Consider the following 25,844-nt stretch of genomic DNA (forward strand, 5'->3'; position numbering starts at 1 on the left):
TGCTGAGTTTAGATGTGCCCTGTGGCAACCCTGCCGGTCCTGACGGACAGGACGCAGCTCACGTCCTCAGGCACGGCCGGCAACGCTTGGCCACGGCTCTTACAGTGTCCCGGTGGCACCGTGAACTTGACACGGAGTCTAGAACTCAGTGCTGCCTCTCCGCCCACATCCCCAGGCGGGTTAAGGGCACCACGCACGTCCACCTGCTCCCACTCCAAACTTCCAACTACCCCTGACCCCTTCCTCACTCTGTGCTGATGTCCCATGACCGCTGTAACTTGGTGGCTTAAAAACGCAGGGACGTGTTCTTTGTAGTCCTGGAGGGGACACGGGGAACACGGAGCAAGGGCTCCTAACCCAGCCTGGGAGGGGCCGGGGAGCGGGGGCCACAGGGGTAACAATACATAAAGTAAGAGGAATCAGGTGGGCAGAGGGCTGCGGGCAGTTCAGGACTGGGGAGCTGTCGGGCCCCTTTGTCCCTGTCCTCTCCCTCCCGGGCCCGAGCCAGCTGGTGTCAGGGCCGCCTCCCCACTGTCAGCCCCAACCATACCTCGCTCGTGATGAGCGAAGGGCTCATCGCTTCAGACGACAAAGTCCAGTGGCCCCATGATCTGGTGCTGCCTTTCTCAACCTCGTCTCTGGAGACACCACCCCGAGAGCCTACGGGCGTGAGTCCCCGACTTGCCCGCCCCCTCCGGCTGCTGGGCCTTTGCTCGGCAAGCTCGTCACACCAGTTCTGCGGGTCAGGGTCCCGTTCAAAAGTCTGCTCCTTCACCCTTGTCTCCTGAGTCCCCTCACTGGAGTGGGCAGAGTTTCCCTGCACATCTGTGTCCCCCATGGGACTGAGCTGACCGGGCACATGCCTGGAGGGTGGGGTGGGCAGGGATGAGCCCGTTTCTCCAGCCTCTGCCAGAAATGAGACCCAGCGACAGGGGAATAAAGACAGTCCTAACCTAACTCCCAGCTCCCGGTCCACCAGAGGCAGGAGTCAGTGTCTGAGAGACGCGAGGAAGGCCAGGGGGGCTGCGCTCTGAGATGCCTGGGACAGGAGGTTCCCCGGACAGGACGGCGGCTTTGCTGAGACCCCGAAGTACAGACGCTCAGGCCCGCACGAGCCGGCTGGCCTCGGGGAACCCAAGGCTCGTCTCCAACTGGAGCCACCGCCTTCCTCTTGGGAAACAGCCGCAGCTACGGGACGGGAGAGAGGAACACACGCTGTGCTGCTTCGGAGAGCACCTTTCAATCAGGGTCCCTTGCTCAGAAGTGCGGAGGCGAAGCTGCGCCCACTGCCCTCGGAGAGGAGAGACCCCCAGTGCAACTCAATCTTGCTTCACACACAAAATGAGCCCAGGATCGGCCATGTGCTACGTCCTTTGCTCAATGGTGCAAAATGAGAAAGCGGGAGCGAGTCAGAACCGGGGCAAAGTAGTAAAACAGCTTGCTGCCTGTCTCCCCACCCCCAAACTTCTCTGCAAGTTTAGCTGGCCAGAGAATGAAAATGTTAATTTGGTGGGAATCCCAAATTAGACGCCAGGGGACCTGGGTGCCAAGTCTCTGGGCTCCGCCTTCTGTTCGTGTATCTGTCACGTCAGCCTCAGCCCTGTCCTCCCAGCTGCCGCTCCTGTTAACCACCCATCGCATCAAAGGGGTCCCGTGATGAGGTCGCTGCCCAGGGCTGCAGACCCCCCGAGCTTCACAAAGTGCTCACACAGGCACGGTTTCACGTCACGCTCACTGCCATCTGTGAGGTCACCAGGTAGCTGACGATGTCTCATTTTACTTACAAGGGGGCGGAGGGACTGGAGAGGTTGGGTGACAGGGTAAGGAAGTGGCAGAGGGGACTGGGGGGTCTCCTGGCCCTCTGCCCCGACCGCTGTGATCCACACACCGCATCCTGTGTGAGGCCGCTTTCTCCTCTGACACCTGCTTTCCCCACATTCAAGCTAATTCTCACCCTCATGCCTTAACCCTCGTGATTCCTGCTGCTGGCAAAGAATTTCCTCTCTACCTTCCTTATTCCTATCACCTTTCAAGCCCTGCTCAAGTGCCGGTCTCCCCTGCAAGTTTCTCCAAATGTCTTATTCCTCCCTGGGGGCTCCTGACTGAATCACCGAACGCGCGGTCGGTACCACATCACGTAATCCTTGTAGGTTCTGTGTCGCTCCTTGTTCGTGGGCTGCTTGTGCCACCAGCAGAGGGTAAGCGCCATGATGGCAAGCTCTGCATCTCTCGGCACACGTGAGATGCTCAGTGAGTAAACATTTACAGCGTGCACTGAACTTGGTGGAGGAGGTGCCTGACAGAGGCAGGTTTACTCCTGCAGGGTGGGAAGAGGCCACCCCAGCCTTGCTGACTCGCCTTGTACCCTCGGTCACGGGCAGCATCCGGGCTGGCAGACCAAGCGGCACGTGGGTATGCAGAAGTCACCCGCTCGCCGGAAAGCAGTTCACTTTGTCAGGGAAAAAGCTCCCTTCCCAGAACAGTTGTGAAATCAACGTGCTCTGATTTAGGAAGAGCGCATGGAAATGGCATCGCTCCGAGCACGCAGCTGGCTCCAGGGGAGGGTGAGACGCAGCCCCGATGAGGAGGAAAAGGCCCGTCTGAGATGAGTTGCGTACTCGGCTGCCCGCCGTCAGCAGTATCTCCCAGGACGCCCACTGAGGAAGGGGCGATGTCTTACAAGAAACCTAAAGTCAAGAACCTATACGTCTTCAGAGGAGCGGCTCTTCCCTCTCCTACTTCTGGGAGACAGTGGATTCATGGTTCCCCAAGAGCCGTACACCGGCCACCCACCAGTTCTTTTTTTTTTTTTTTTTTTTGCGGTACGCGGGCCTCTCACTGTTGTGGCCTCTCCCGTTGCGGAGCACAGGCTCCGGACGCGCAGGCTCAGCGGCCATGGCTCACGGGCCCAGCCGCTCCACGGCACGTGGGATCCTCCCGGACCGGGGCACGAACCCGCGTCCCCTGCATCGGCAGGCGGACTCTCAACCACTGCGCCACCAGGGAAGCCCGGGACCATAGTTTTTAATTAGAACTTAAACTTGGATGAAATTCAACAACACCCATAAGTCCATCTCATTCCCCTCGAAAAAGGGGTGGGGGGAGGAGATATAGGGCACGCTCTTCTTCGAGGAAAGGGAAGCAGGAGAGAATGATGTGCTAAAGTGATGACCACCGTACAGGACAAGCGTCCTAAGAGCCTCTGGGCAACTCCATGGGACAAAGGGCGATACACCAATCACCTCCCCTAACAAGTGACAGTGAGAAAACATCCTAGAAGAGCAGCGGAACAGTCAGCCGACTGCTGACCCAACAGGGGAGGGTCCCTCCCAGCCCTGCCCCCGACGTTGGCGTGAGCAAAGGGATAGGATCCGGGGGGACAAAGGCCAGATGGTCAGGGAAACCAGCAGTGGCCCTCAAAGCACCAAAGCAACGCTTCTTTGGTGTCCCATCGTTCCCGGGCCGAGAGAGGGCTTGGAGCTGAAGGAGGTGACGCCCTGCCTGGCTGGGTAACTGGCTGGATGGCCAGTCCTTGGACTGCCTGCTTACCTACTTATTTCCCTCTAAAAATAAGCATTTTTTGGTTTGTCTGTGGCTCCCATGGTGTAGTGAGATGGAGCTTCCCAGAGACAAGAACTCAGGCATCAGCACCTTTCTCTCACTTCAGCTGTCAGTTCCTGACTTTCAACATAAAAGAGCGGCAGATCCACTTGGAGCCTCCTTGTACTAGGGCGCTGGGGGGACTCCGGCTTCTCTTGTTAGTGACGAAGCAAAAAGTCTTGGAAGGGGGAATGGCGCTATGCTGCCTGATCTACCTAAACACACAGGGACCCGTGGGGCTGACGACCCAGTACACGGGGCCCCAGGGAGCCAGTTCACTCAGAGGCGGCCACACACCGAGGGCACGGCTGAGCTCTGTGGACTGGTCCTGGAGGTTCCTTCAAATGACAAAGGAAACGGACGCCCTGCTGCTGACAGGGCTGTCCTTGTTGGGCGCTAAGGGTTAAGGGTTAATTGGGGTTAATGGAAACTCAGCACGAACCCGTCCCTAGACGGGAGCTGAACTTTCAACGCGTCCTTGAGGTGCAGCGAAGAAATGCTCAAGATTCTATTTTTACCCCTCAAGTGGCTGTGAACGTTTTGGTTTGGGAGTTTGTATTTTCCCAACTTGAATGACAATGTCTGGTGATCCAGCCATGAGAAGGAGGTGCGTTCTGAGGCAGTGAAGGACAGCGGAGGGACCAGAGGCTTCGGGGTCACATGCTCAGGGCGGGGGTCTGAATCCTAATGTTGTTCCAGCTAACAGCGAGACCCTAGAGCACTTGTGAACTTCCCAGAGCACGTTACGTGTGCAGAGAAGGTACTCAGTACACAGCAGCCCTGGCCGTGTGACCCCAGCAAGGATCAGCACATCCTCGCGGTATCACAGCCCACCTGTCCTCCCAACATCCCGGGAGGGGGAATTGGAACAAGTGAAGCTGAGTGACGACCTCCGGCCACAGAATGTTAGGTCGATACTATTCCCATTGGACTTCCAGCACCTCCACCCCAAGCGCTCTTCAGGGGGAGTTCAAGTTCTCAAGTACCAAGCATGGAGGATCAGTCATGATGCAGATGCAATGCATGACGTGAGGGAATGAGAACAGGGGGTAGGGCTGGAGCGGCGTCAGCAGCTTGTGCACTGGACCCAGCAAACCGTCCACCAGCACAGCCTCTCTGCCCAAACCCTGAGACGAGAGGCATCGCGCCACCTAGAGGAGGTCACCTGATCCTGCAGGAGGACTGGCAAACTCACAGGAAGCTCTGAGAATGAGGTTTCAGAAATGACAACCTTCCCCGACAGGGCAGGGAGGGGCTGACCCCGAGAGCGTGAAGAGCCCTGCTGTGGGAGGGGGCTCCTGCCGGGATAGACTGCTGGGCTTCAGACGACCAAGCCAGCAACGATGGGGGCGCTGCCAACCTCTTACTCACCGATCCCTCCAATACGCTTACCGGGTGGAGAAGGAGTGATGGAGACGGATGGAGGCTGGACGCCTCTCCAGCCTTGCAGGCGTGGCCTGTCTGACAGGCACCCTCCCCAGATGCGCTGCTTAGGGCGAGTCACCCTGTCTTAGTGTCCCTGGGTCCCTCCCCAGCTTCCCCAACCCTCACCTAGAAGGTACTTCGGAGTTGCTTGCTGAATGGGTTGAAAGACTGAAAGATTCAGGTGATGCCTGAAGGTGAAAGTGGAGGAGGGCTAGGACTTCCCTGGTGGTGCAGTGGTTGGGAATCTGCCTGCTGGTGCGGGGGACACGGGTTCGATCCCTGGTCCGGGAATATTCCACATGCCGCAGAGCAGCTAGGTCCGTGAGGCACAACTACTGAGCCCGCGCGCCTAGACCCTGTGCTCCACAAAAAGAGAAGCCATGGCAATAAGAAGCCCGTGCACGGCAACGAAGAGCAGCCCCCGCTCGCTGCAACTAGAGAAAGCCCGCGCGCAGCAACGAAGATTCAATGCAGCCAAAAATAAATAAATTTAAAATAAATTTAAAAGAAAGTGGAGGGTTGACGCCCAGATATTCTAAACCAGCGTGTGATTCTGGAGCATAGACGTCAACTCTATAAACCCAGCTGTTATCTCATGATGCCCTTCAGCAGAAAACAAAGTCCACTTCTGTCAAACAATTCAGCCCCATTCGGACTGAGTGAGCTCCGAGACTCGTAACATCTGTAGCGCTCATCAAAAGGTGAGCGCGTGCTGCCGGCAGACACTAAGCCCAGGAGAGCAAGGCGCCGAGCCCCAGGGCGAGGCCAGAAGTTAAGATTCCCCAGGGAGTTCTTACGTAGCCACTGAGCTACAGAACAGAGGCAAGAAACCAAACCCACACGGCAGGAACTCGCCCGCCTGTCAGACCCGGGGATCAGGGGGCTGGCCGGGACAAAAGACCTCTCCCCACGCACAATTCACCGAGAAGAGGATGAAATGCTGGGGCACCTTCCCGGCAGCAACACAGACTGGCCAGGGCGGGGGTGCCTGAACGACCTCTGCCAAGGTACTGGTGAACACGCTCTTTGTCTCTGATACCGGGGAGCCTGGGAGGGATTTCGGGGAGGGACCACAGAAGGGGTGGCTGCTCTCCCAACCCCGTGCACACGGGCAGCTCTGGCTGTCGAAGCCCAGAGTGCTGCCTCCTACAGGCTGTGAGTTCAGCCGCTCTGTGGCTGGGGAGGGGGCGGCCTGGAAGGCAACGGCAGAGAGGCCCCCCGGACTGAGCCGACGCGGCAACTGCACAGGATGCGGGCTCCAGCTCTGAGAGGGGAGGGCTGGGCACAGGACGGCCCAGGCCCCTGGCGCATCGCTCCCCAGCTCTCAAGGAGCCTGGGTGATGCGATCTCAGCCCTGTCAGCCCGGAGACAACCATGCACGCAGAGGGCAGGTCTCAGGCTCGCTCTGTGACTCCCCAGACACACTGACTGAAAGGCTGCCTGGACTGTTTGACAGTTGAAAACATCCCCAGATCCCTCCCTCAAAGCTGCCTGCTTCCCTTTCTTTCAAGGCAGCTGGAAACAGAACAGACCTAGGAAAGAACCCAAATAACTGTAACTTCCTTTTCCGAGCCCGCTTCTCTAATCAACCCCCCGCCTTACTCAGATGAGATAGAAAATCCCTACTTAGGGACCTGAGGTTTGTACCCAGCTTTATGGTTTTTGCTCTGGGAGGCAAAAAAAAAAAAAAAAAAGAGCATATCTCCTCCCGAACCCATAGATGGTGAAAAAGATAGGTTGGGAAATTCATCCCAAACTTCTATGATCAAGCACCGTGATGTCCTACCAAGGAGCCTGGCTGCTTCACGCAGTTTTAGAGATGGTGGGAGGAGCGACCTGGGAGGGGGTGAAATGTCACAGCCCACGGGAGGCTCCTCCAGTGCAGGGTGGCCTGGCGTGTGCTGTGACCACTGCTGGAGGGAGCCCGGGTCTTTCCAGAACATACACTGTGGCTCCCAGCCAGTGGTCTCCACCATCACATCACAATCCCCTCCCGGTCTCTGGAGTCAGGTGGCGTCCCATGCACCCGGTCCGGGTGTCATGCCCACATCACCTCCAAGCCCCCAGTTCTGAGGGGATGCTGTTGGCAGCGAGGGAGGGCTCTGCCCCCAATCAGGCCACTCTTCCGCCCAGAGCCTACTCCTGCTTCCGGACACTCCCCAGGAGACTAAGCCACCTCTCAGAGAAGGAAGGCTCTGTGCGGGGGTGGGGAAGAAGGAGGCTCAGAGAACCAATGGGCAAGTGAACCAACATTACCGCGCGCCTCCTGAGTACCCAGACACAACAGTATCTTCCATCTAAGATCGCTTTTGAATCCTGACACCCTACAAGTCGGTTACTGTCTCCATCTTAAAAAAACTGAGGTTGAGGGGGTTAACTAACTTGTCTAAGATCTCATAATAACCAAGACAGCTGAGATCAGAGGTCAGGCTGTCTGTATCCAAGGCCCAGTCCTCCTTTGGAGCACTTGACTGCCTCCCTCGATTACGTCCTAGAGAAAGAGTCTCTCCAACACCCCCTCCATGTCCCTTCCAGGCTGGCTCCCAGGGCCGGGCCAGGAGGGCTGGTCTGGTCTGATGGCATCAGCCTGGCACGGCTGCTGCCGTCCTTGTGGTCTTATTGGAGGACAAGCCTGGGTGCCTGTGTTGTCTCTTTCTCAGCTGAAAAGCCAGATGGTAACCAGTGGTGGGCAGAGCTCCAAGGATTTGATGCCAGAGCTGCAACCCTTGTGATTTGGGGAGAAAAGATAAATATTGTGGAAAACCCACGCAGTCACTCACTCGATGATGTTAAGCCATCAGGGTTTAAAAAGGACGGGCTGGCTTCTCACAGGTGTGAAAGAGACCGGGGCGGGGAGGGGAGGGTCCATTCCCCCCACCCTGCCACATCCAGGCGAAAGACCAAGGGGCTTGACCTTGAACTAGGTGGGCTTTAAGGACATTATGACAAGGAGCTGGGGAGGGACGGGGGGTGTGTGAGGATGTGGGAAGCGGGGTGAAACAGGTGGAAGGCTGGGGGCTCTGCCTGGGGAAAAAGACTGGACTTTGGAGATGGTACCTGTTCTAATACTTCACTTCTCACACTCCAGGTGCCAAGAGGTGGCAGAGAAGGAGATGGGTGGTGAGCCATCCTCGACCTCCTGCCACCTGGATGGCTTCGGACTGCTCTCCGCTACCTTCAGCCGCCAAAGATAGGGGGCCCCTAAGCCCTCGCTGAGGGGCAGCTTCTGTCCCAGCACCAAGGAGCAGAGGACGGCCATGCCTCTGGGGAAGGAGGGGTCGGCTGGACGGGGAGGTTTTCTGGCCGGAGCAGCGGCCGCCAGCTGTGGTGAGCCCTGGGCGTCAGCAGGTCCAAGGGCTGATGGAGGGTCTCGCACCCTTGCCCGGCCGCAGACCCCGTGACGGCGGCCCGCCTGAAGGGTCTCGTCCACTCAGATGCTCGTGGAGCAACCCCCCTGCGGGCAGCCCCGTGCTGGCTCTGGACTGAAAGGTGGATAAGGCATGGCCCTAACCTCGAGGAGCTCACGGTGAGGCCAAGGAATTGAACACGGATAAGAGTCCGATCACCGCCACGCGCGGGTGAGGGGCGGGGGTCCCTGAGCTCAGTCTGGAATGAGCGAGTGCTTGTCGGGCTCTGAAGCGAGCGGAAGGCACGTGAAGGGCACAGAGCCGTGAAAGTACCCGGCGTCTGTGGAGGACAGTGGCCAGTGAGGGTGGGGCGGTGGTGAGAGAGAAAGTTCCAGGAGGAGATTAGAGCAGACCACGTCCCGTGAAGGAGTTTAGAGCTGCCTTGCAGAGAGGAGTTTCTAAAGGATTTTAAGTACGGAGATGGCAGTCAGATTTACCTAAAACCAGGCTGAAAGAATGAAATGTCAGAAACAGAAACGCCTCAGGACCCTGGGGCAATTCTCACGCTGGGAGGAGGTACCTCTCCTTGGACAAGCAGCCCGGGCGCCCGGGCTCCAAGGCCCCCCTCGGAATCCCCAGCGTGGGAGTCCTCTCTGTTCTCACGGGAGGAGATCTGAAAGGGACTTGGAACGTTAGAACTGTAAGTTCTGGGGGCCAGAGGAGAGGGGGCATGGCTGGGACTCCCTGTCCAGCTGGGTGCAGTGACAGATGCATGAAAACGTTGACCCAGGGCTTGGCGGTGAGCCCGAGCAAGGAGGTGTACAAGCCCGGGGCAGGCTCTGAAGCAGCCCTCTACGGCGAGAAGAGAACAGGTCTCACGGGGGAGGCAGGGCTCTGCTCACGGGCAGCAGAGTTTGAAAGCCCCAGAAGAGCGCGGCAACCTCTCCTTGGGCACAGTGAACAGCTGCACAGATGACAACTTCCTGGGCACCGCAGGCTGGGTTGACCCCTTCCCACTTTTTAGCCACTGAAATCTGTCTGCAGAGAATCAAAGCCAGCTCTGTGGCCCGGCCTATTTCTGCTGGCTGTCAAACAAGGGGAGAGGATGGGTACCTGGCGTCCCTCCCCCAGGGCCGGCTGAACTTAAACGCTGCCTCACAGACACGAGGAAGCTGGAGCTATTGGCCCCATGATCCAGGGGCTGGGGAACAGCTGCCGCGGCCAGACTAGAGATCAACTGGGCCTTACAGGTCCTCAGAACTGGAGGACTTGAGGGGAACGGGTGGGCAGGTAACACCCTGTATCATGGACTGTGTTATGAGTAACAGGGGCTGGGGAGCCTCTGGGCTCTCAGTTCCCTCGGAAAAAAGCACCCACACCCCCAACCACCGGATTCTGTCAAGAACGAAGCTGCTCAGATACCCTGGGTGCTGGGCGGGACGTGAGCCCCGTGGACCCTTAGGACCCGCAGGGCTGTTAGCGTCTCCAGTAACCTGCTGGAATCTGACTGCTTCCGCTGGCCCCGCCCCGGGGACACGAGGAGGCGGAGCCATTGCCCTCTGTCACCTCAACTGCCTGCTGCCTGTGTGATGCTCCCGGAGAGGTGCCGGATAATCACTGCGGATGCGCAGGCACCCCCGCCCCCCCCAACTCTTCCCGCTCATCTCTGCGCAGGAAGAGCGGGGCCAGGGCTGGAGCGGAGGGAGGGAAGGAAGTCAGGGCCCGGGACGCGGAAGCCCTGCAGAGAGCACGGGCGGACTGGCTCCACCTCTCCCCTGCTGACCCCTGACCTCGAAATAAACGGAAAGCAGCAGGATTCTTTGCGGGGCACCGAGTAACCTTGGAGGTGGGGAGGGAGGGGAGCCGGCAAGGCAAGGGGGCTGATTAACGAGCTCCGTGGAGTCGGGTATAAGAAACCACGCTAATGACCCCCGGCTCCCTCCCTAGTGGATGGTCAGAGGCCAAGGCCTCTCTGTGGGGCTGGCACGCTGTGGGCTCCACGAGGAAGGGACCGGGCGGGACCTGTTGGCCACAGGTAACAAAGCAGCCGCTGGCAAAGGGGTACTGCTGGAGGCCCTCTTCTCCTGGGGACACTCGAAGTCTGAAACCAGTCTGGTCAAAGCTGGAGTGCAGCTGCTCCCTGTCTGCAGTGACGCACCGGCAGCCAGGCTGGAGACCTGCGACGCCTGCCCCGTCTCTCCCTGGAGGAGGCTTGGCGGGGCCCTGACCACTGCCTCTTCAGCTGCAGCTTGGGGAGCAGATCCAAGGGAGACCAGAGCAGGCCTCTCCCCGGGAGGCTGGGTGTCAGCAAGACCACTTATCGCTGCGAGAGGGCCTCGGCCAGCAGACTTTCTCAAAGGGCAGAGGACACAGAATCACCCTCAGAACAGGTGGAACATGCAGATTCCTGGGCCTTGCGGTCCTAGGTGCTGCTACATTAGGCCTGGGGTGCAACCCAGGGATCTGTATTTTTAATAAGTACCAGCGGTCCTGGAGCCAAGCTCTGAGACTCAGTTGAGGTTATTGTTCCTGACCGGGGGTGGGGAGAGGGCTGGGCAGTGTCCCTGGAGGCTGGTGACCCACCCCTCGGGTGCAGCACGGCCTCCTGAAACAGCAGCGAGAAGTTCTCCTGCCAGAACTGCTTGGGTGTCACAAACTGGGGGGGGCCTTCCAGCCCTGGTCAGCCTCTAACCCGGCCCGGCAGCCTCTTCCCTCCTCCTGTCCAGGTTTCCAGAGTGCATCTCAATCTGCGGCTAAAGGAAGTTCTTCCTGTAGCTCAACTCAACGTGCCCTGCTGGGCTCTGTGACCCTTCCTTCTGGCTTCACACAGCATCTGCTCAGCAGTGCCCTCTGCGGTACCTCCCTTTGCACGCGAAGGCTTATTAAAACGTACCTTGGCCTACTCTCGGCTAATTCACGAGACATCCCAAGTTTGTGCTACTTAATCGGATGTCATCATTGATATGCACCCTAATTGTTCAGCTCTGCCTAATCACGTCCGTGTGCCAGGCGCCCTTCTGCTGGCTGAGAACGCTTCGGGGTTCCTTAGCTGCCGCTTTCTCCTCGGGGCCAGCCTGCAGGCTGGGGAACGTGCCCATAGATACTTTTAGTCTCCGCACGGTTTGCTGGGCCTCCGGTTGGGACACCAGCCACATGGCGGAGCACGCTTATTACTTTAGAATGAGCGCTTTATTTAATTAAACAATTACTGCCAGGGCCCTGGGACACTATTTAGAAAGACAGCAGATTCTGTTTATAACAGACGCCCTGTAACAGAGAGCAAGTATCATTCAGGGGGTAGCACAGCCTCACAGAAGTCAGCAGGGCCGTCGCGAGGACCACGGATTCAGCTATGGAATGAAAGCATCAGAGAGACATGGAGCTGAAGGAGGAACGTGGTTTAGCGTAAACAGTTTTGACCCTCCTTAGCACAAGATGTTTAAGAACATTCCATATTACTCTTAAAACAACTGGAAGGCTGCTGTATTTCCTATAGTTCTTTCTTATACTTTTTGGGAAATGAAGCCAAAAAAAGGAGCAGGGGAGAGTAAGGATCTGAACTTGACAACTGGGACATTTCCTTAAAGAATACAAAGTCATTTTTTTTAGCTCTTTGCCCAGAAATGGGAGGTCTGCAAGCAGAGGGGATGCAGAGTCTGGAGATGGCCTCAGCTGTGGCGTTTTGGGAGTTTGCCTAGAGCAGCTTCTGGGGGGACTGACTAAAAGCACACAGACGTGGACACACACACCTGGGTCAGTGGCCAGGACCAGCCCGGGGAGCGCATGAAGCAAGAACAGCAGCTCTGCATCACCGATCACGCTGCGCACGAATAAAGAAGCCTCCAGCTGAGGGCGTGCCCGGGATCAGCGTGAAGTGTGGGTAGAAATGGTCCTGAAAGAGCGCAGTGCAGAAGGTCCCCAGCAGGGATGAACACTCCCCAGGGAGACTTATTGGGAAGTTTCCCAACCAAACTGGCCTGTGCATGAGTGTGGGTCGTGGGTGTATTCTTAACAAGCTCCGTGACGCCTTCCCGGCTTGGGGCCCCGTGTGTGTGCACGTGCGCGTGTGTGTGTATCCGTCTGCCTGTGATGTCCACGCCAACCCCATGTCGGCCTATTTCTCCGTGAAATGGGCTCTGGACTCCTGCACTTTACACACAAACATGTGGATTCGCTTTACCCAAGAGATGGGTCTCTAAAAGTTCTATTTACAGATACTTAATTTCCACAGAATAACGTTTTATGCGCACTAGGGAAAGTAAGTGCTCCAGAGAAACCTGCGGCGAGCCCTTCTGCAAAGTATCGAATTGTTTTGTAACAAACGATTACCCGCTGAGTTCGTTTTATACGATGGGATTTTCATATCCTGGGGCTTCTTACAAGCCGCGGCTGCTGGCAGGGGCCGTCCGGTTGTGGCGCACAGACAACTTTCCCCATCGCAGTGCCCGTCCCTGAGTGAACTGGGGGAGGGGGCAGGGAGAAAGGACGAGACACCAGACGAGCCAAACCGACAGTTTCCCACGTGCTCAGGGTAAAAGTGGCCTGTGCCCTGGGCAAGTCCTATTGTAAGGAGGTACTCGTTACTTTCCAGACGACGGAGACGGGGGCAGAGGTCGGGGACATTCTAACAGGGTCAGAGAGACACTCGAGCTGCCACTGTGAGAAGGGGGTCTGGGCAGTTCACCTGGCTCAGGCGCTACAACCGAGTTCCCTTCATCCACCAGGACGGAAGAAAGGCCAGAGGACTCGAGCTCAGCCGGTGAGCAGCTTCCAGGGCTCGTGGAGGGGGTGGTGTGGACTGTCTTGTGATCCTGACGCCCGTCACCTGCTATCTTTACCGGGAGCTCGGAGCGGATGGCACAGGGGAGTCAGCGCCGTCCTCTAAGCTGGTGTGTCAGGCATCAGCCATCGCAGAGGCAGGACGTGGGGGGTGATGGATGGCGAGCTTAACGCTGGCGGACAGAACCCATGTCCCCGAGAGCCGCGTTAAAAATAAAAACAGTCCTCTCACTGAGCTGGAGGGAGCTCGGGCCAAACACCCCAAGGCACTGGGGGTCAGGGAGGAGGGGGTCACCGTGGTCCAGCGAGGCGCTACCCAGGTCTCCTCGGAAAGGTGAGGGCTGGTCCTGAGCAATGCTGGGCAGCAGCTGAGCTGGCACTGGGGATGGACCGGACGCTGTGCCCAGACACCAGTAGCAGTGGGGGGGCAGTGACGGGGGTGCCCTTGGGGTCCCTTGGCAGGAGCTGGAGAGACAAGCCATAGTGTCAGAGTGAGTGACAGCGTGATCTGAACTTCATTTAGAAAGGGCTGGGGGGGGGGGGATGGAAAGCACAATGAAACACAAGCAGCCATTCCCTGGATGAGCCATAGAGACAGCTTCCTAGGAAAGGGAGGAAGGGAGGGAGGGAGGGAGGGAGGGAGGGAGGAGGAAAAATGCAGGCCTGCCCCTGTATTGTTGATATCCTTGAGAAAGAAGAGACAAGCCAATCCTTTAAAGTCAGTCCTTTCAACCTGAGCGCCGGCCACTGTTTGAAGTTAGAATTTACTCAGCAAGAGCGCCTGCCTGTCTGCAGACTGGGTACATGCAGTTTTAGGGTGTTGGGCAGAAATGCTTTCTCCCTTGAGACCCAGGACCGTGGGCTGAAAGCAGAGGCTCGGCACCTGGGGGGCTAGCACCCTGAGACACAAGGCCTCCCGGGGGGCCAGATGAGCTGGCAGACGACCGCAGACCCCCCACCAAGTCGGGGTGGGACCGGCCCGGGTCGGGAGAGCTACTCTGCTCGCCGCACCTGCAGGGGGTTGCCCAGCATGACCGGCATCTTCCCACCGGCGAGCGGCGAGGAAAGGGTGAAGCACAACAAAACTGACCTTCCAGGAGCCTCCAGAACCAAACGAGGAGCTGATATCAGGGTTAGGAAGGGAGGAAAGGAAGGGAAAGAAGACGGGCTTCCCTGGTAGCCCAGGCAGGTCTCCAAACAGTCCCCATCCTATGAGGGAGGCGCCTTGACGTCCCAGACCCTGTAAGCAACCCACTTCTTGCCCAGGTGGCCGGGAACCTCCTCTTGGCTTGTTCCGCGTTGGTGCTGGGCTAGGTCCCAACCCACCAGAGGCAGACAGGAGCGCGATGTCCCCAAAGAAGGGAAACTGCCACTGGTCCGTTTACTGCACTTAGGGCCCTGCTCTCCATCTGCGGACGGAGCCAACCCATCAGACTCCTGCATGAAGACGGCCCATCCTGGGAGCACTGCGCTTGCCCTCCAGGACCACCCTGCCTGTCTCGCCATGGTCTCTGCTTCCTTCCGGGTTCCCCACGTTGTGCAAATCCAGGGGCGGCGCTCACACTGTCTCCTACTGGGGCTGTGCTCTAGGGGCACAGGCTGGTGCCCCTGGAGGTGTCCCCGAGAGTCCCCAGGTCCCGTGAAGTCACTGCTGCCGCTGAGCCTTGTTGCTTCACACTAACTTTCCCTCCTCACTGATCCTGAAGGCGTCTAGACCACCTCCTGCCCCAGCGTCGCTAAGAATAAACATTCAAGCAATGGCAGTGGTGACCCACTTATTAGCAGATGCCACAGTTCCAGGGTACCGTGGTTGCTATTGAAAGAACAGAGAGAGAGACGGTGGCAGGGAAGGGAGACGTCCTTGGGCAGACGCTCTGAGCTCCAGCGCTACTCGAGTGAACGGAAGAAGCCCATCTCGCTACCCAGGAGTGAGGGGCGGCAGGAAGACAGCAGGTCAGTCAGGCAGATGGGCAGGATGCGCAGACACAGGTCACTGAGCAGATGCCATCCTGGGGCAGCGTCGCCCCAACCTCTGCAAACGTCAGGCTCCCAGGGCTGATGAGCACGCGTGACCTGCCCCCTCGTTTCTGGGCTCTCATCTCTGCCTCAGCTCAGAGACCCTGGGGAAGTCACGGTCTCCAAGTCTCAGTTTTCTCTGCTGTGAAATGGGATGAGGCCACAGACCTTACTGTTTGGAAACTAGAAAGTAACGGGTAACTCGCTACACTGATGCAAACCACACAGCAGGAAGGACCTGGCAGTGCTCGGCCTGGCGCCTCTGCGCGGGTACGTCACTCCGTTCTCCACCCCCCAGCACAAGGGATGTTTCTCCCCCTGAATGGTACCGTTCTAGAAAGAGACTGTTGGGTTTTAAAAAGGGGATCGTGTGGCACCTCCCTGGTGGCCCAGTGGTTAGGACTCTGTGCTCCCAATGCAGGGGGCCCGGGTTCGATCCCTGGTCCGGGAACTAGATCCCACATGCCCGCATCCCGCAACTAAGACCCGGAGCAGCCAAATACATAAATAAAAATAAAAAGGGAAGCGCGCGCTATTTAAACGTTGCCGGTGGCACAGGCAAGCGTTGCCGTGTGAGGCTGAGACAAGACGGACTCAGAAAACAGCCTCCTGCCAGAGGAGGAGAGACCAGGACACTTCACCGCTAACCTGAGCCCGAATCAGACTGACCTGCTCCTTTAGGAAGAGAGTTCAGTAGGCAGAACCCCGCCTGCAGCCCCCAACACATACCCTGTTTCTTCAAGGGGTGTCTGCAGGGAGAGGCCCCTCTGTCCGGCAGTGGGTGGCAGGTCACCTGCCAGGCTGCACCTCTCTCCCAGCTCAGCCCCAGACCCTGGAGGTGGACCTCACAGCTCCTGCGTTCAAGGCAGCACGGCAAGCCAGGGTGACCTTGTCCTGTCTCAAAGCAGCCCACGAGGGGCCCCCTGCCCCACGCTGCCAGTTTGCGGCTGGGTCTCCAGCCAGGATGAGCTCCACTCTGCCATCTGCGGGCCCGGCTCTGCCCAGCCGGGGCCTGCTGGGCCGCCGGTGCCGCAGCGGCACCTGTCCACCTGTAAGCTGTGGAGGCCGCTCCTGCCGGCAGTGAGGAGGCTTCAGCACTCGGGGAGTCCCACTGTCCCCCCAGGACTTCCCTCTGACACTCTCCAGGAGACGGTACCGACGGGGCCTGGGGCGCAAATGAGGCCGGACGGCCCTGCAGGAATGAGGAAGGAGAACAAGAGCGCCGGGCAGTGCCCTTGACTCAAGGGGACAGCGACACACGTCCTGCCTCCCAGACACTCAGGACAGTACGATTCCTGGATGGAACTCATTTCCACATGACCCTGCCATTCACCAGCAGCTCCTGACTCTTCCTCAGCACATAGAAAATGAAATGCTAAATTCTGACTTTGTTTCCTACTCAAGCCAGAGATGCTCTGCAGAGAGATCCCATGACGTTCCCCAGCCTGGAGGCAAGGTTGCGGGTCTGAAAGCGCTGGGGCATCAACACTGTCCCATTTGATACTTCAAAGGAGCATGAGGGGTGGGCGGTGGGGCCCGGAAGATCAGATCCTGATGCTAATTCTCACGGGCCCTCATGACGGGGGGCCCAGGTCCCTGCTGGCTCCAGCTGTGGCGTCTTGCTGGGACGCCCTGGGGGCACGTGTGACTCACGGGACCACCCCCACCTCACGGCGCCCTGCTCTGCGGCTACTTCAAGGAGGGAGAGGGAGAAACTGACTCATATCAGCTGCATGGGAATCACAGGATGTGGACAGAGGTCACAGGCTACGGGAGGGGAGGAGGAATTTTCCACTCATTAAGGTCAAGGGCTTCGGGAGGCGACCGGTAGCTGGTGGTAGAGAAAGCTCCCTTCTGACAAGTAATCATGATGCTATACAGGCTGGCCTCTGGAGATAGTTAATATCTCAAATATTCTCATTCTGTGTGTGCGTCTCAGCAGCACTCCCGGGAAGACACAGAAGAGACTGCTTCCAGAGGACTTTCTAAAAATTAAGCCGTAAAGTTAAAGCCAGAAAAATACTGTCCTGGAATAGAAAAGAAGTGGCTATTAGAGGTCCTTTTGAACATGCAGGCCGGACAGGTGTATCGTGTACCTGAGACAGAGAAGCGGCGGTGCCTGGGGTGGGAAGGGGGCTTAAAACCCGCCCGCCTCCGTGGCCAACGCTGCAGCAACAAAACAGCTGGTAGAAAGAGGCGCGACAGGGTTCTCTAGGCGGGATGGACAATCTTCCAAACACGAATGACTGGGGGGCGAGGGGAAAGGATGCCCCTCTTCTCCCATGATCTGAAGGGGCCACTTGGTGGAACAAGGATGCAGGGATGAGCCCCGCGGGCCGGACTTGGGAGGGGAAGATGCTGTTAGCACCTGTCACAGAGCACCCAGGACGGAGGAAGGAAACCCACATCTGCCAACCCCCTCCTTCAGTCGCTAGGCCGCTTCCGACTCACTAAGAGGCGGTGGCCTGCAGAGGGACAGAGCCCCCCCCCCCCCCCCCCCCCCGGTATTTAGCACAGCTCTGTGGAAGCCGCGGACCCCGGGAGCCACATGCAAAGTTGTAAAGTAACTTCTGAGACAACGCGAAGGTCCACCTGCCCTGAATTTCTCCAAACCAGGCAGAAGAGCACGTCTGAACCGAAAACCTTCTGAGCCAACCGAAGTCCCCGGCAGTGGGAGGGGGTCAACCACCCAGAGAGAAGGGGCTCTGTTTCTGCTCAGCCCCGGCCCCTGCTATTTCGTGCGGCTTCTGTGGGCCCGGTGGCAATTAGCTTTATGAGCTATAAGTGCAGCATCTGGGAGACAAAGGCTGTAATTAATGCCTGTCTGCTTTCCTGAAGGGCTCCTTCTATCCGGTCAGACAGTTATTGAAACTCGGGCAGGGAGGCTTCCATCATGTGGAAGGTTTATAGGAATGAGAGGAAGAACAGTTTAAAAAGGCAGTAACGACGCTGCTAAATAACTCATCGGGCCGATGGCGGCAGCAATATTCCCAGCACTCCGTGTCTGTTCTGCCGACGCGCGGGGGAATGAGCCAGGCAGACCCTGCACAGCCCCCAGCAGCGCCCCCGGTACAGACCTGCCTGAGGGGCTCCGCCGCTGACCCTCCATCCTGGACCTGCTCCCGGGTCTGTGCTGAGCCCCTGGGACCCTTTCTTCAACCTCCTCCTTCTGCCTGACTGTGCCGGTTAGAGCTCCAGATGGGTCCTTACAATCACCAACACTTCCGCTAATTGTATCAATCACGGTTTGTTGAAAGCTGAGAGGCTAACAGGCCTCCGCTCTCCCGGGTTCTCCTGGTGGCCCTGCTGAGTTCTCTGCCTGCCCCCAAGGCTGGGGAAGTGGGGGAGGGGCCGGGAAATTAACCTGCCACCGAAGTCTCATCGGACCTCGGCTGAGATACCGTCCTCCTAGAAGACACCCTCCTAGCCGTAGCTGACCACCCGACTGCTCCAGAAACGCACAGAGGAAAACGAATCTCTCCCGGGGCTGGGGCCACAGGACTCCTGGGGTAGGTCGATAGGATAGGACTGGGAAGGTGAGACCACCATTCCGCTGTCCTTGGGGTTAACAAATTCAGAGCCGCATAACACAGGTGGCGGCCGCGGGAAGCTCTGCCAGGATAGGGATAATTAAGTCAAGAGGCCGACACCCTGAGCCTCCCGGCGAGGCCGGCTCTCCCGTGTCCCGCGTCCCGCTTCACAGCAGCTAAGTGGCCGCGTGTCAAGCTGTGTGTCGCCTAATGTGCCTAAATCTGTGTCAGGGCTGAGGAGGGCCAGGAGGAAGCAGAGAGTATTAACAGACACCGCACAGGCGAAAGGGAACCATTTCTGAGTCGCGCCTGCAAAGCAGGCAGACAGACACCTGCCTCTGGTTTTGCGTCTTATTCCCCGAGACCCGTGGGACGCGTTATTCAGCTCCAATTCCCCCCTCCGCCCACCCCCGGCCCGCCCCCGGCACAAAGCACTCAAGACGGAGCCTGGACATTCATCTTCTTCCCTTGTCTGCGAGGAGCAGGGGAGACTGGGAGCGAGCTGGGCTGATCCCTCCTGATCTGGAGAGCTGTCTGTACCTGGGGTCAGCCGTGAGATGGCTCAGTCCCGCCTGCCTAGCCAGCAACCCCGGCATCCACTCACGTGCTCCTGGGCTGGCCGGGAGCAAGGTCAAAACAGGGAAAGTTTCCGGAAAGCCAGCCCTGGCCCTCTTACAGGGCTTTGATAAGCATGCCCTTCAAACCCCTAGATGAGTTTAGAAGAGTTCACGGCCCTGGAGCTGGCACCAACGCCAATGCCAACTCCAAACCACACACGATGGAAGCCCGCTGGCCGGGACGCGCTGGGGCTGGCACTGTAGCCACGTGATCCACTTTCTGCCCGGGACCAAAGCCCCAGTCATTAGCCAGGCTGTGGGGCTGTGCAGACTCTCCTCTCTGGGGAAGGTTCTAGCCGAGAGTGCAGGCGGGCGGCTCCCAGGCCCCTGGTCCCCCGGGCCAGCCTGCGAAACCACTCACCAGGTAGATGCGGTAGGCGTCCACGCGGTGCAGGGGCCCCCAGCACGGGTCCGTGTCGTTGTACTTGGCCTCGGCCTCCACTCCGCAGGAGTCGTTGCCCACGGCGCTGCTGATAGAGAGAACAATGGCTCAGTGTGGGCCTCCCTGCCTGGCCGGGAGCAGAGAGAACCTGCCCTTACTGATCAGGGGCAACTGCCGCGCCCCCCCCCACCCCAGCTGCAGCTTCAGGTTCCACGCTCCGACTCTCCACAAGCCACGTTTTTCTGTCTCTGGGGGCAGGCACCTTATTCCTTATTCCTGCTGCACTGTTTCCCGGCGACTGGTGGGAATCCCAGTCACCTTCCCAGCGGGGCAGGGATGGGGTCAGCGGTGAGCTGTGTGTCTCCGAAGGCCAGGACGCACAGCTGGCTGTGATGCGTGCAGAAAAGGGCCTCAGACATGATGGACTTGCTTGGTGTTGGGCTTCTACCCTGAGAAAACACTGCCCCGACTGCCCAAGGAAGCCCCTCTGGCTGCAGCTGGTGTGGGGGGCAGGGGGGACACTCACCAGGTCACCTGCATGAGAGAGAAGGGCACGGCGGCAGCATAGATGGCCAGGTCCCCGTACAGGTAGATGATGATGCAGAAATAGAACAGGTTGACCCCCACTGAAAGCAACAAAACCATCGGTCAGGGAGCCACAGGGAGAAGCCGGCCTGCTTTTTTGATGACTACAGCTCTACCTCATCCACGGCTTTCGTTCTCCAAGCAGAGTGGGAAAACAACCCCCAAGTCCTGTTTCTCATTCTGGCTACCGACACTGGGATGCTGGCGGGAGACATATCTGCTCGAGACTGTCGCCCGGTGGTGAGCGGGACAGGATCAGAGAGGTTCTGCATCCAGGGTGAGTGTGGGGCGTGGACTCGCCAGGGAGGACCTGGAGGCGTCTTCGCGCTCGGGACGAGCTGCCCGGAGGGGAGAAGGAGGGATGGCCTGAGTCAGGGCCTGAACCCCCGGGCTTGCCTGGACCAGGGCCTCCTTTGCAGCCGCACACAGGGCTCTAAGATGAAAGACTGAGAGACTGAAAAGAAGAGAACAGGAAGTGGCCCAGCTCCGGAAGCTGAAATCAGGAGGGTGAAAAGCTCTTGATTTCCAAAGACCAAGTGCCTCGTTCTGAATGTGGCCCGTCACCAAGCACCCTAGAGGAAGAAGGGTGGCCTGGGGCGCTGGGGAGGGAGACGGTGGCAGGAGTGGGACGGCGCACTTCCCTCCGTACAGGAAGCGTCTGCAGGGGAGGATGCTGACTTTGGAAGGCATGGGACGAGGAAGTTCCCTCTGCAGAGGCAAACCTTGGTCCCCTCTCCCTCCAGGAGGGGCCTGGACTGGCAGGCGGGAACTCAGGCTCTGGTCTTCATCCCATCGGCCTCTTCTCCTGACCCTGGCAAGTCCCTGACCGTCTCTAACCCTATGCAGTGAGAAGAATTCAGCCAGTGCTAAATTCCATACGTGATTCCAGCTACGAAGATCAGGGGTAAAAATGCTGAAAAAAGCCTCTGGGCCCTAAAACCTCAGGGTCGTGGCCCCAGACGGCCAGTCTCAAACTCCCATTCAGACTGATTGCTTGGTTTTGGTTTCATTGATCTTAAGCTGCTGGAGTCTCCGAGAACAGAAAGAAAAATGAAGTGACAGTGCCCTTCTAATCCAGGTGGCTCAGATGAGCCTCTAGGTCCCGGGGGAAAGCCAGGGCCATGTTCCTCCTGGGCTATTTGAGGTCGGCTCTGCTCCTAGGAGCCTAGGCGGAAAAGACTCGGAAGATATAGTTCTTGAAAGAACCCTGGATGTCCAAGCTCAGTGGCCCCTGGCGTAGCTGCCACTCACCCCCAGGCTCCGAGCCCAGCCCCCGCTCATCTTTTTGCTCTGAGCCATGGCTCCTGCAGGGAGGCACTGCCCCTCCCCACTCCCATCCTTTTCTCCACCTGCCATGGACTCATGTCCGCTGTTTATAAAACTGTCACTGGCCCTCCCTGATCAATAAATTTCATTACGAGACACAAAGTGGGAGGATCAATGAACTTCCTTGAGGACGGCAATGACCAGGACTGGCATTTCTCATTACAAGGACGGAGTCTGGACCCCAAGGGAGACTTGTGTGGAGTGTGGCAGCCCTCCCAAAGGTGAAGGTGACGGTCTATGAATTAGGATAGAGCCGAGCAGTGGTTTCAACAGGGGGTGATTTTGTCCCCCACCCCCTACCGGGGATATTTGGCAAAGTCTGAGGACCTTTTTGATTGTCACGACTGGGTGGTGCTACCGACGACTAGTGGGTAGAAGCCAGGGATGCTACTCAACATCCTACAACACACAGGGCAGGCCCTGCAATGAAGAAGGACCCAGTCACACAGCTCTAGTGGTGAGCTTGAGAAATCCAGGAGCAGGTGGGAAGAGAGCCTCCTTTAAGGCTGAGCTGCTCTTGTACGAACGTGTTTATTTTCTATCAGATTTGGGTAAACTAGGAGTCTAGTCTGTGGGGCACACACACACACATACACACACACACACACACACACACACACACACAAAGACAAAACAAAACCAGGGCTTCCCTGGTGGCGCAGGGGTTAAGAATCCGCCTGCCAATGCAGGGGACACGGGTTCGAGCCCTGGTCCGGGAAGACCCCACGTGCCGCGGAGCAACTAAGCCCATGCACCACGACTACTGAGCCTGTGCTCTAGAGCCCGCGAGCCACACTACTGAGCCCGCGCGCCTAGAGCCCGTGCTCCACCACAAGAGAAGCCACTGCAATGAGAAGCCCGCGCACTGCAACTAAGAGTAGCCCCCGCTCGCCACAACTAGACAAAGCCTGCACGTAGCAATGAAAACCCAACACAGCCAAAAATAAATAAATAAATTAAAATACAAAACAAAACCACAAGTTCCTAGAATTCTTAAAGAAATCAGGGCAGACTGTGAAACATGAAAATTAGGAAGGACGTTTAAGAGGTATGTGTCCCCCCTCCAACGTGCATTTTATTTCAGAAGCTTGCATTTGGGAGGAGGCTGTGCAGCAGCCAGAAGGGAATGTTTGCTTCTCTGATCTGAGTCTAACGAGACGGGGAGAGATAGAAACGGAACAAAGGAAAAGCACAGAAGTGCGCCAGACACAACCAATCTGGTTTTTTTTAATAAGTATATTTATTTTTACTTATTTATTTTTGGCTGTGTTGGGTTTTTGTTGCTGCGCGCGGGCCTTCTCTAATTGCGGCAAGTGGGGGCTACTCTTCATTGTGGTGCGTGGGCCTCTCACTGTGGTGGCTTCTCTTGTTGCGGAGCACAGGCCCTAGGCACACGGGCTTCAGTGGTTGTGGCACATGGGCTCAGTAGTTGTGGCTCGTGGGCTCTAGAGCACAGGCTCAGTAGTTGTGGTGCACGGGCTTAGTTGCTCCGCGGCCTGTGGGATCTTCCCAGACCAGGGCTCAAACCCATGTCCCCTGCATTGGCAGGCAGATTCTTAACCACTGTGCCACGAGGGAAGCCCCCAATCTGGTTTTGATAAATTCTGAGAACCCTCAGTGAGGCCGGTCTGGTGGGGAGGATGGAGGGAGGCAGACCCCAAGGCAACCTCAATCAGGATCTTCTGTCACATCACACCATGGTGATAAACGGACCGCCGGATGTCCTAAGAAGCCATTGAGAAGATTCTAGATTCTAGTTTCCACAATCCCCCTCGGCTCTAACTTAGTGCGGCCACATTCAAAACAGGAAAGAACCAAGGGAGACGCTCCCCTCTGCAAACAGGGGCTTTGACGAAGGGGCACAAAATCTCCCAAGGTAACTGCAAGGTCAAGGATTTTTTGAGATGTGTCTGACTTTCCGTGAAGGATCGAACATTTTAAAAAACTAAACCCTAAATAGCTCATCTTCCAAAAGAACAAGATTTGGAACGGAGGTCTAAGCTATTGTTGCCGGAACCAACAAGGCAGCGCCCGAGCTGGGTGCTATCCTTCGACCCCACCAAGCCGCAGGTGGAGCACACAGAGAGGTCACGATTAGATGCGCAGAGTCCAGACAGCAGTCCTGAGCGTGGGCTCCTAGCGCCCTCTGCTGGCCACCAGGAAGAGACACAGACACACACACACACAGACACACACAGACACACACACACACACACACACAACCCTACTGTCAGGATTAGATGCGCAGAGTCCAGACAGCAGTCCTGAGTGTGGGCTCCTAGCGCCCTCTGCTGGCCACCAGGAAGACACACAGACACACACAGACACACACACACACACACACACACACACAAAACCCTACTGTCAGGATTAGATGCGCAGAGTCCAGATAGCAGTCCTGAGTGTGGGCTCCTAGCGCCCTCTGCTGGCCACCAGGAAGACACACAGACACACACACAGACACACACATACACCCCTACTGTCACAAGGTGGTTGCTGTGTCCTGGCCACCAGGAAGACACGCAGACACACACACAGACACGCAGGCAGGCAGACAGACAGACAGACAGACAGACACACACACACACACACACACACACACACACCCTGTCACAAGGTGGTTGCTCTGTCCTGTCCTAAACAGAACAGTCCAGAAGAAAAGAGAAGACAAGTCAGAAGTAATCGAGCAGAAGGCACAGAACCACCAGCCGCCTCCACTGGCTTCCTTCCTTGGAAAGCTGCTTGGGACTCTCAACCTGTGTGAGCTGTAGTCGCTAAGCAGCTGCTTCTTTATTCCTGATGCGCTGACGAGCGGGCAGGAATCCAGGAAAAACCATGAAGTGGTTCACGTCTCTCAGCAAGGCGGTCTCCGGGTTGAGGACCTGCTCCCCCACCTCGCCTGCCCCGTCCCTAGTTGAGGTGGAACCCCCGCTCCGGCTGCCCTGGCCCCCAAGAAGGCACCAGCTCTGCCCCTGCCCATGCCCCACCTGGAGAAAGCACTCCCACCTTTATTAAAGAACATGGAGGCCATCTGCCCCATCTCCACCCGGTCTGTGATCTCAAAAAGGTTCGGAGATCCATGCCTCTCTGTGGAACCAAGAAGAAAGAGGAAGTGGTTTTTTTTTTTTTTCTCTCACAAGGAAAAGCTCTTAGAAGGGGTGCTGAGTTCACTGAATTCTCCAGAATAATGACATCCCAACGGGTTCAAACTCCTGAGAAAAGTTTTCCTAATGCTTCCTGCTTGAAACATTTTGAAATATCTAGAGGGACTTCCTTGGCGGTCCAGTGGTTCGGACTCCACACTTGCACTGCAGGGGGTGTGGGTTTGATCCCTGGTTGGGGAACTAAGATCCTGCCTGCCATGCGGCACGGCCATAAATAAATAGACTAAATTAAATAAGTAAATAAATACATAAATAAGTAAATAAATAAATCGTCTATAGAAAGGGATCCCAGGGGTGCTCACTGTGGGGTGAGAGGGAAGGCTGGGATGCTTCGCCCTGGCGCAACTGGAGTGTGTGCGTGTGTGGGTGTGTGGCTGAGTGTGTGTGTGTGAGCGTGTGTGCATGTGTGAGCGTGTGTGTGCGTGGGCGTGCAAGCGTGTGAGTGTGTGCACGTGTGTGCGCGTGAGGGCACGTGTGCGCGTGTGGGAGTATGTGTGTGTTAGTGAGAGTGTGTGAGTGTGTGAGACTGTGTGAGCGTGTGAGCGTGTGTGCGCGCACGTGTGAGGGCACGTGTTCGTGTGTGTGCGTGTGCGTGAGGGCGCGTGTGCACGTGTGTGTGTGTGTGTTGGGATAGGAGGAAGGACAGAGTCAGAGAACTGACATTTACTTGAGCTTCCAGGGGCCGAGGTGAAGGGACCTCCCCAAGCTGCACGCGCCAGTTAGCAGTGGAGACAGCAGGGCCGGTGCTCTGCTCTACTGTCCCATGGTGCTGTCCTCGGCTCAACCCTCAGGCGGTAAATGCCACAGCGTCTCTGTAGGGAGTCCCTGGGGCCCTCTCCACGAGTAAGGGAAAGCCCACGAACCAGAGGGAAGCACGGGCCAGCCCAGAACCCCAGGACTTACGCACAGACAGGATGGGCCGCTTCTCTGCCCGCACGTCGTTGTCCTGGGTGAGAACATCACTGTCGGAGGCCGTGGAGGAGCCATCGTCTTCCTCCTCCTGGGGAGGGGCAGGGGGACAGGGCGGATGAGAACAAACAAGGAAACAGAGGGCACACAGCTCTACAGCAACC

At 57.5% G+C, this 25,844-nt stretch overlaps 1 protein-coding gene across 2 annotated transcripts in view; it reads right to left on the bottom strand.

The window, feature by feature from the left end:
* TMEM104 (transmembrane protein 104) overlaps positions 1-25,844 on the bottom strand; it is a 57,912-nt gene that overhangs the window by 20,660 nt on the left and 11,408 nt on the right. Inside the window, exons 5-8 of one of the 2 annotated variants that reach the window (XM_033847614.2) lie at positions 25,675-25,771; positions 24,614-24,694; positions 20,223-20,322; positions 19,676-19,781 (exon numbers count right to left, since the gene is read on the bottom strand). In XM_033847614.2, the coding sequence (XP_033703505.1) occupies positions 19,676-19,781; positions 20,223-20,322; positions 24,614-24,694; positions 25,675-25,771 (384 nt within the window). Of the gene's footprint in view, positions 1-19,675; positions 19,785-20,222; positions 20,323-24,613; positions 24,695-25,674; positions 25,772-25,844 lie in introns of both variants that reach the window. The other variant, XM_033847613.2, reaches the window with a different exon arrangement.

Source organism: Tursiops truncatus, chromosome 20 (genome assembly GCF_011762595.2).
Source record: "Tursiops truncatus isolate mTurTru1 chromosome 20, mTurTru1.mat.Y, whole genome shotgun sequence".
In the NCBI taxonomy this organism is placed as follows: Eukaryota; Metazoa; Chordata; class Mammalia; order Artiodactyla; family Delphinidae; genus Tursiops; species Tursiops truncatus.